The sequence below is a fragment of the Hyposmocoma kahamanoa genome, unplaced genomic scaffold, assembly GCF_003589595.1.
Source record: "Hyposmocoma kahamanoa isolate Upper Pololo Valley unplaced genomic scaffold, ASM358959v1 78, whole genome shotgun sequence".
NCBI lineage: Eukaryota > Metazoa > Arthropoda > Insecta > Lepidoptera > Cosmopterigidae > Hyposmocoma > Hyposmocoma kahamanoa.
Window position 1 is genome coordinate 16,118,718 of NW_020653945.1, and position 10,875 is coordinate 16,129,592.

The window sequence follows — 10,875 nt, forward strand, 5'->3', positions numbered from 1 at the left end:
AAAGGCAAAGGCATTATATATATATATACACTACTTTCAAATCGATGCTTTTTAACTTACCCCACCGACGATAACCGTCGTTTCCTGCGGGCTTTACAGAGGGACGTAAAGACGCGTATGGACGAGGTACGTCAAAGTCGATGGGAAAAGCTCCTAGAAGGGCTCGAGCCCACCCACCAAGGCAACTAACCCGTTCTCTCAAGTCCGGCACAGTTGGCCAAATGCCCCCCTTAACCAACCCAACCACACCCCAGCATTTGACGACGACGAAATAGACGAATACCTAGCCGACAGCCTCGAAGCCCAGTGCTCCCCCAGTCTAGAGCCGGTCGACCTGACCCATTTCCTCTAGGTGGACTTCAAGGTCGAACTCAGAGCAACCCTCCCGCCCTCCGACCCTCCCCTCCCCACGGTCACCCCAAAGGAAGTAGAATCGCTCATAAAGGACCTTAAGCCCCGCAAAGCCCCATGCCCTGACGGTATCTCCAAAAAGCTGCTTAAACAGCTTTCTGCACCCCTCATCTGTCTCCTGACTGAAATTTTTAACGCCGCTCTGACCAACTGCATCTTTCCGCAAAAGCGGAAAGAGGCGGTGGTCATCGGTATTCACAAGCCCGGGAAACCTCCATCTGAACCCTCCAGTTACCGTCCCATTTCCCTGCTTAACATTATGGGCAAACACTATGAGCGCATCCCCTATGCCCGCTTCAGAGACTACGTCTTGTCTCACAATCTCTTCCCCGACGAACAGTTTGGTTTTAGAGCTAGGCACTCATGCGTCCAGCAAGTGCACCGAATAGTGGAACATATCTCCGAAGGTTTTGATCGCCCCCCCTTCATGCCCACCGGCGCCCTCTTCTTCGATGTGGCAAAAGCTTTCTACAAAGTCTGGCACAACGGCTTACTTTACAAGCTGTACAATCTCGGCGTGTCTGATCGTCTCGTGACCACACGCCTAGGCGAGCGGTTTCGCAGATGGAGAATCGAAGTCAATCCCGATAAAAGCGCGGCAGTATTCTTCACGCGAAGCAACCTATCCAGTCGTAGGGTACAAAACCTCACCCCGATCTCGCTCTTTGACCGCCTAATCCCTTGAGTGAACACGGTCAAATACTTAGGAGTTACGCTCGATAGGAAGCTGTCATTCAAAGCAACGTGAAAACCGTCCGCGATCGCGCCCACTTTGTTATGAGCCGGCTCCATCCCCTTCTCAACAAGCATAGCAAACTCTCCCTTCGTAATAAGGTGAGATTGTACACGACCTGCATCCGCCCAATCATGACGTACGCCAGTGTCGCATTCGCTCAGGCAAATCCCGCGCTTATACATCGCCTGCAGGCTCTCCAAAATAGATTCATGCGCAACGCGACGGGTGCCCCGTGGTACCTGCGCAACGCTAACCTCCACATAGATTTACGGCTCCCCACAATAGCCCAATTCATGAAACAGGCATCGAGGAAATACTTCGACTCTGCTTCTTACCACCCCAACCCCCTCGTGGTGGCTGCATCAAGGTGGTCAAGGCCATCAGCGGAAACTGCAAAATATCCTTCAAAAAATAAAGATGCTTTTTCATTTCCATTATGGAATTCACCGCGTCGACTACTCCACGAAACATGTCGTCTTGCGCTATACAAACTTGTAAAAAAAATCTCTGCTGCATCCAGTCTAGGCAAGGGTGGAATTACATTCTATACATAAGCTAATTTTTTATTTTATGACATTTTTTTCACAATGATCACATTGATTCAATTTATCGATTACATACAAAAAATTCCCTTGATTCGCACTGGGCCTTTTGGAGGGGAAAAGTGTCGTTTTTATTTTGACTTTCAATTATTTTGTGAAATCTAGTTTAAAGTGGAATAGAATAGTGCTATTGTGCCTTAATCGAAGATTAAAACACGAAGTTATACGAATCTCGAACTAAAATACCCGTATCGGCCCGTTTTAAGGAATCACGAGTCAATCCAAGCACGCCGCCTCAAATTGCCTATCCTCTTTGAGGCTGCCATATTTACAGAAACATAATTAAACGAATACATGGCTCAAAGGACTTGTATCCAAGCCAAAATTATTTATTAATAATAAAAGACGTCCCTACCCTACCTAAATCAAAAATGTCCACCACAAATGGCGGATTTAGTGTTGTACCATAATCATAGATAAGTCAATATCGACATGCAAATGTATGGCTTGAATGTTGAAACTGTTGTTACTGTGTTATGTGTTTGCAAATTTGTATAGTTTTCTGTAATCAAAGTATTATTATTACTAGGCAAGTGATGAGCCATTTTAATCAAAATTAAATATAAAGTTATTTACCAATAAATGTAACGATGGAATTGCATTATCATGTAATTTAGGTACATTCAAAGTTCTATCAAAATTTGACTTCAAAATGGAGCGAACAAACGAAGATGGTATTATGTATTATGGATGATATCCAATGTTTATGTTCGGCAGTCTTATAATTTCCAACCATTCTTTCTTTCTTTTTTTATTTGTAGGTAAACTTTAAAAATAATAATAATTAAATAATAAAAATCTCGTAGTGAATCATTTTAATAACAGAATATCGATAATATGTCTGCTTACAAGAACAACACTATCTCATAATAATCGTTATCAACAATCATCAAAATATACTAACAAACAGGCAATCTAAGTAACCAAAGCAAAATTCGGCAAGACTTATGAATAAACTACTTAAATGAGTCTAATTACATGAGATATTTCGGCTATTGTATGATTTATAGGCAGAAAAACAACACATTGCATTTGTTGCGGTGTAATATAGCATTCGGTTGATTATCGCTTTTGCTACTATCGCACTCCTTAATGCTGCAGCGACGCATTTTTAACAATACTTAATTATTCTTACTGTCAATATTTTTGTCCATTTCATTACAATTCATGCGAATAATTCACTAAAACATTTGGCCAAACATTGGTTTTGACATTTGATGTACTTCCCTTTGACAACCGGATACGGGTACTTCAAAAATGGTAAAATGAGGACAGTGGCATTTAAGATGACGTTACGTATTTTCGATTCCCGTGTTTGACATAAATAAATAAAAAAAACGCAGTAGTTAAACCATGGCCGTACTAATTATAGCTCTATGAGTTAAACAAAGACAATAAGATGTTTATGTTTTCACCGTCTAAATTAAATCTAAATCTTATCATATACATATAACGTCTGATTTATATATGTCAATATAACATGTCCGTTGGTTTCCATAGTCTAAGGCAACTATAGACAAAAAATGAAGTACTTCATGGGCGCTGTTTTTTCGTTATAAAGAAGCGACCCGCTCTTTTAGCTTCTATTTTTATCAACAGGTTATGTAACGAAGTTTATTCAAATTGATTTCTCAGTCGTATTGTGTATTAAATAATAATGCAATAAATTGTAAATGATGAAAATAAATTGTAATTGTTTAATATAAATCATCATAAATCATGCTATACTGTAAGAAAAAAATAAAAATAAAAAGTACGTATACGAGTACATACATACAATACACATAAATTACAAAAGCAATAAGAATAACCAAATAGCTAACTGTCCTTATCCTACACAAGATATGCGCAAAAGACAGAAAGAGACCCGTCACGTCAATTTTCATTTTCGAACTACAAGCGATTTAAATATTTAGATTTAGAAGAAAGAAACTATAGACTTGATTTAATGTTAATCTTATTTTTAAAATTACTTTTTATTTAATGTTAGTAATAAATAACTAATCAAACATTATTGTATTCGTTTTGCTGTTTGGAGTTATCAATCAGAAGTCCGAAAATACATTTGCCAGAAGTAAAAATTCGAGCAAACATGAATTTTTGTAATCCCAAATGTACTTTTTTAGGTTATTTTAGGAATATTACAAAACAAACTAACTTAATCTTTTCTTTGTAATAAGCAACCAAATCCCCTGAATGCATAACGGTTTCGTTATAAATCAGTGTTCGAGATTATGAAACTTTGAGTTTACGTCTAGTTGGAATGTAGAAATTCGAAACATTCATACATTTCTTACATCACGTCATAACTACCAACAGTGAGCCATAGCTATTTTCACATTTACAATATTTGTATGTACCTATATATCTGCACAACTCATTACTTGAAGTGAATTCATATAAAATTCAAACAAAATACTATAAAAACATAATACTATAAAATTAATTAATATTGACATTAAAACTACTCCATCACTCTTGTGTTCAAGTAGTTTTCACTAGAAGCTAAATATGATGCATTTTGTTATTTCCAGTAGAAGCTGAATATGGATCATTTTTGGGCCTTTAAATTAAGCAATACTTTACAGTTTAAATTAAATGTGTTACTTTTTTAAATATTTCTATATATGTCACTACGTTTGTAGATTAACTCTGGCCATGCTTGTCATTGGCTACAACGCTGAACGCGAAAAGCCATAAACTGAAAAAAAAAAACTTCGGACATTTTTTCGCTGTTCTTGGATTAGACTTTAGGTTGTATTTATTGCCATCCATTTATTGATAAGTCAATGGGCAATCTTCTCTGGCAAATACAAGTAAAACAATAACACTGTTACACTACACACAAAATTGGAAAAAGAAACTCACTACATCCAGTCTAGCCAAGGGTGAATTACGTTTTTCATATAAAATCATTTACCAGTACCGTAACAGATATTGACACCGTCACGTCGATAACTTTCCGTCTCTAGTATATTCATAAGAATCGATTAATTTTTATAGGTCTATTCTGTGTACAGACATGACATGAATGTGTATTTTATGTGTATTGTAAAAATAAGCTAGTGTTATAGACTTCTGTTTGTGTGAGACCATAGTGATACAATTCAATTTTGTATTTGAGTTCACCTCTTTGCTTGTAGTACTACCCCTCCGCCTCTCAAAAAGTGGCAAAAAGTTTTGTTCGAAAAATAACGCTAATAGCGCCTCCCGTATTTTGATTGTGGAATTGTGATTGTTAATATAATATATATATTAACAATCACAATTCCATTTTTTTCCTATAATCTTGTCAACTCTGCCAACATCAATATAATGTAACAAAACAAATGTAATGGCTCATATTATCATAAGCTGAAAAGTTCCAAAGCCCTAAAAACTATTTACAAAAGTTACATTAACATTTGCTCCAACGCTTTTGTTCTGTAACTTTTGACAGGTGTCAACGTCGAATGTAGAAATTGCAAGGTTTCTCAACTGTTTGATACCGATAATTTTTACATTATTTCACAAAAAATTTGGTTAGTGGAACATTTGACACTGGCGGATTCCTAAAAGGGCACCGCCCGTAATTAAAAAGAAGAAGAATTACAAGAAAAATATTGGCAAAAATCCGAAAAAATATTTATTTTTCTGAAAAATATCATTTTTTTCAAAAGGAAATTTTTCCCTGGCTCAATACTTTTCCTTTTTATTTCATTTTCTTCACATTTCATTTAATTTCTTTTTCATCAGTCATTTTTTGTCTATCATATTCTATGTCTATAATCCATCGATCAAACTATCGACAACGACTACATAACTATATAAAATTTTATAAAAGCTGGCAACCCTACGTATGTCATTTTACCTTTGCATTTTACGCCTTCTTTTTAATTTTATTAAATAACATTGTTCCGGGAACGAACGTGAAATATAATTTATCTAATATCGTATAATATAACAATAGTAATAATATAGGCTCTAAGTTCATTGGAAGGACGGGAGTTAATCGAAAAGGAAATTCACTTTATTTATAAAATAAGCGCAATACTTAACATTACAAATAAACTTTGAAGTTATACATGCCTATTTTAGTTTAAAAATAAGCAATAAAGTAGATAATTTAATATCAAAATGCAACCAGAACTACATGTAGATCCTATAATTTACAATCACCATTTTCCTCGCTTTGATAAGCCAAATGTGATTGGTTTTATTGGTTTAGAAAACCTAAAATTTGCTAAGAATGTAAGTAATCGAAAAGTGAGATTTGACTTAAATCAACACTTAGATAAGGCTAAAAAGAAACCTCCAGATTTGGATGTTAAATTAAATGATCTTCTAAAGTTTTTGCTTGAAAATGAGATACGACTCAATTTCTGTTTAGAAAATGACTTAGAAAAAGTCAAATTCTTTTGTTACCGTGGACTTATGACGTGTATTGCTTGCACTCCGTATGAAAACCAGGAACCATGGAAAATAGTAGCTGTTTTACATAAAGGCAGCATTTATCTATGTGCCAGAGACACAGAAGATAAAATCAAAAGAAAAGTAAATATGACTGAACAGGAAAAGCGTTTCACATCTTGGGGGTATAAATTTGAACAGTACTTGCTCTCTGGTAAGTCTAAGTTGACAGAACAATTATTTTTATACTATAATGTAATAGTTACATAATGAGACTTATACATGTTTACATATTATAACTATGCAATATTGACTACAACCTTATGGAAGAATTCGTGAGGTGCACTGGTTTGTTACATGGCTTAGTTGGCATAGTGTCTGGCACGGTTTGCTGGGAGACTGGTTTGAATCTGGCTGGATTGAAATAATTTTATCTAAGGGTCGTATTCTAGAACTCTACTCAATGCTCAAGTCAGGATTTGAGTATGGTTTAAAGCACTTGAAATCATACTTAACTCCCTGCCATTAGGGTCGTATTTCCAGTGCTTGTGCTTCAATTGCAATCCTGACTTGAGCATTGAGTAGAGTTCTAGAATACGACCCTAAGTGTCTCTGATCTTTGTATTAATAAAAGTAGTGGAGTAATTTCACAAAAAATAATTGAATATCATGGTGGTTAAACATTCTGACATTCAATAAAAATTTATATGCAATATCTTTTTATAGCCTTATGACTATGATAAACAGTTAAGTTGGATTAGTCTTGAAGAACTTAAATTTTAAAATATGTGATAATTGAGGAGCGTGAGAACAAAAACTGTAAAAGTTATGTGACAGATTTTTTTACATTTCTATGAATAATTTATCTAACCAGAAATATGTTTCAAATACACGGATCTGAACACAATGTGACAAAGCCATTCAATGACACTAGACATAATTAGAAACTAAATTATTGGATTTGTTGTGTTGGAATTATTGGAATTATTGGATGTGTTTACATATTATTTAGTTCCAAAGTTCCTTAGTTAGATGCAAAATTAATTAATTGTTGCAAAAATTTGTCCTACACACCGTAAAATATTTTTGTTCTATTGAAATTTGTTTCTTGTTCTATTTCAGACACCCCAGATGGTGAACCCAATCCCGATGTACCAGTAAATGAAATGGAAGAATTTTCCATAGTATTTACAACACTCCTAAATCAGCACTCTATCGTTTATGGAGCTGAAATGGATGGAATCCGTTGTGATAGACACTCTGTACCTACACCTCCTACAACTGAGCAGGGTCCAGAAATTGTTGTTAAATATTTGTCTAATAAAGAGTTTATAGAACTAAAAACTAACAGACATATTGAGTTTCCACGACAAGAAACAAGTTTTAGGTAGATTTGTATTTTATTGTGTTATTATTTTCTTGTTGTATTTGTAGGATAGACGGATTTGAACTTTGTAAAGAATTTTTATACATTGTTTTTTTAAAACATTGATTGCATTTTAGTTGCAATGGTCATATACAGGGTTGTATATTTTTAATGGTAGAAGTGTCACATTTATTTCACATTCATTATGGGGCATATATCTCGTTGTGGCCGCTTTAATTCAGTAAATTTATTTTCCATAATATGGCAACAAGGGCAGTGGCAGCCCAGTGGCAATGTAATACATGGTCCAAGATGATTTTGGTAAAAAAGAAATTAAATTTCCTTATAAATTAAAATTTGTTTAAAAGTGTTAGAGATACCAGAGTTCTAGGACAGTACAGTATTAAAATCGTTAGGGACCCTGTGTGTCTCTAAATTGTAAGTGGAAGTCACGCTTTAAAGTTTTAAAGTTTTAGGTTAAAGTGACAGTTCAAATTTCATTTCAAAATTACGTGCACTGTGAGACTTTGAAGAAGAAAAACATGATGAAACCTGTGACCCCCAATGCGATATATAATGTTGATGATGAATGTTTAAATAATAATTGCAGAAGGTTCAAAACGAAGAAGTGGTGGTGCCAGTCATTCCTAGTTGGAATAGACACTATACTTTGCGGATTCCGAAATGACGATGGCATTGTTGAAGAACTGAAAATATTTCCAGTGAAAAGCTTGGCTAAAATGTCACAGGTGTGATCATGGTTCCATTGTATTGTTATTAGAACTTGTATTTGTAAAATTATTTTATAGAAGAGAAAAGAATTTCCTATTTCTGCCGCCAAGCAGTAATGCAAGCAGGACTGCTTACTAATTTTGAAGGGGAAGGGTGCTGATGAAATTACAGGCGCGTGGGACTTGTCAATTTATGTCTCAGGGTGACGGGCGCAATGCAGTCCCTCTCTTTCTTTCTTTCTTTCTTTGCGAGTTAAAGCTTTTTGCGTGACTGCAACTTGTCGCTTGCCAGTAGGCGCACGACATGTTCGTTCCATAACTTAGTACCTATCATAAAAAAAAGCCAAATAACTTACCAAAATTATAAAGCTAATGCTATCAAGAGAGAGCAGAGGGATTGCAATTACCGATTTTATTATTAATAGTAGACAATAAAGAAACGGAATGTTTAGGTCTTTTGTTTGGTCATTGTTTTAAGATTTGTTTTGTTTACAGAAATTTTGGAACCCCAATGTGATGTTCAATTTCCTGGAAACATTTCTGACTTACGTAAAGAGGTGTTTCGCCAGATTAATTAAAAATAATCATGGAATGGCAGCATTGAAAAACGTGCAATCTTTACCTCTCATGGCTTTGCATTTCGAATGGACACCACATAAGCCTATAATAGTGACAGATGACTACATATATGAAGATGATCCTATACTACCTCAATGGTTTATTGACGGTTATGGTAAAAATATAGGTAGCTAGATATAATTAATGTATAAGAGATAAATACTTTAAAAAAATTATATATTTTTTTAGGGTTTTTTTAATAAACAAATGTTTTTTAATGAAATCCTTGTTTACTTATAGGTAAGGTAGAATTCCGCGGAAGATTTTGGCTCTTATCTAGTTTGTATGTTACACTATTGACCATAAAGTTCATTATACTATGTACAACATCGTTACAAAAATTCGCTTCCATTCCGTTCCGCTGCAATATAAATTGCGCCTTAGCGGACGTTTAAAATTGAAAAAAAAAAAAAAATCACATAAGTAGGTACGTAAAAAACTTTCTAGTCATTCCACGAAAGCCGCCTTTAAAATGTTAAAAATTATTTTAATCGCCACGAATACGATATTTTCAGTGATCTCACAACGAACATGTGCTGGAATGATGATCTTCGTTAAATACACATTCTTCATTATATGTACGATTTTTCTATGTAAATATACGTATCAACGAAAATAATTGAATATCCCTTAGAGGATGGAAAAAAATAAAAGAAGAATATCCAATATCTTATAAACAAAGTAGCGACTAATTCTAAAATTATGCGACTAGAACTAGAACCGACTAATTCACGACTTTCTGGGTGAAATCAGATCTAACATAGGAGCTGTGTGTTCTCGAGATTCAAAAATGGTGCCGCCGTAATAAGCTTATTACAGCGTGGGCAGTAAAACACCTTAATAACTTCAAAACGGCGTAACGACTAAATCTAGTTTTTTACGACTAGAACCGTCTAAATCACGACTTTATTTTAGTGTAATCAGATCTAAGCTAGGTGTTATGGTTCTCGAGATTGAGAAATGGTGCCGCTGAAATAAGCTTATCCCAGCATGGACAGTAAAACACCGTTATAACTTTTGAACGACGGACCGACTAAATCTAGTTTTTTGCGACTAGATCCGACTAAATAGCGACTTTTTTTCTGGCTAGTCAAATTTCAAAAACTCGACCATGGTCACGCTAGAATAAGGCACTTGAACTTTGGACAGTTCTTATCCTAAGCGGCATAGAGTTGGACTTAATCTTAAGTGTCAAGCTTGACGTGCCCTTGAACCTGTACGAACTACGTTATGACAAAGTTCATTATACCATAGTAGGTCAATGATGCCATGATTATAATTTGCTTCCATTCCGTTCCGCAGCAATATAAATTCTAGAGATGAAACGGATATCCGGTACCCGACCTGTCCGGATTAATTTTAATATCCGGCCCTATACCGGATATTTAAAACAGAAAAATTCGCAAGCAATATGCCAAACAAATTGATTTATTGATTAAAGAGAATAATAGGATAAATGATCGTTGACATCTGTAAATTACTTATAACTGGAAAGAACTATGAAGTTAGATAACCTAATCTGTTTTAGTACGCAAATTTGAATAAAGGCAAAGTTTGGTGGATGAAGACCAGTATTTCTGCAATAAGTGGTAAAACTCGGTTTCCTTTATTTTCATAGATAAGACCAGATTCAGAGGACAGCTTTTCGCTGTAACCTCTTGCAAACTTTGTTAAATTTAAGTGCAGCTGACCACCATTTGGTGGTCTGGTAATATCCTTTCATTTGAAAAGGTCGCGATCACGGTCGGTTCGAACTGTCTTCAAATAATAATAGATTTAAAATAATTACTTATATTTTCGTATCAACAATGTTTAACAATAATAATAAAACGTGTAAGTAAATAGGAAATGAAACTATTTTTCCGGATTTAAATCGCGTATATTTGTTTTTTCAAACAAACATCATCATTATAGAATTTTGAAAAAACAAATATTTTTTTAGAAAAAAAAAATCGGTTTAACTAATAATGGAAGAAATTAAATTTTTATTGAATTGATATTCAATTATTTTTTGTGATATTA

At 34.7% G+C, this 10,875-nt stretch overlaps 1 protein-coding gene across 1 annotated transcript; it reads left to right on the forward strand.

Moving 5' to 3' along the window:
- The first annotated feature begins 5,608 nt into the window (after window positions 1–5,608).
- LOC113233221 (decapping and exoribonuclease protein-like) lies at window positions 5,609–9,014 on the forward strand. The gene is made up of 4 exons (XM_026468260.1): window positions 5,609–6,352; window positions 7,261–7,525; window positions 8,115–8,253; window positions 8,731–9,014. Exons 1-4 carry the CDS (start codon window positions 5,866–5,868, stop codon window positions 8,986–8,988), a joined length of 1,149 nt encoding a protein of 382 aa, XP_026324045.1. The 5' UTR covers window positions 5,609–5,865; the 3' UTR covers window positions 8,989–9,014.
- The last annotated feature ends 1,861 nt before the right edge of the window (window positions 9,015–10,875 follow it).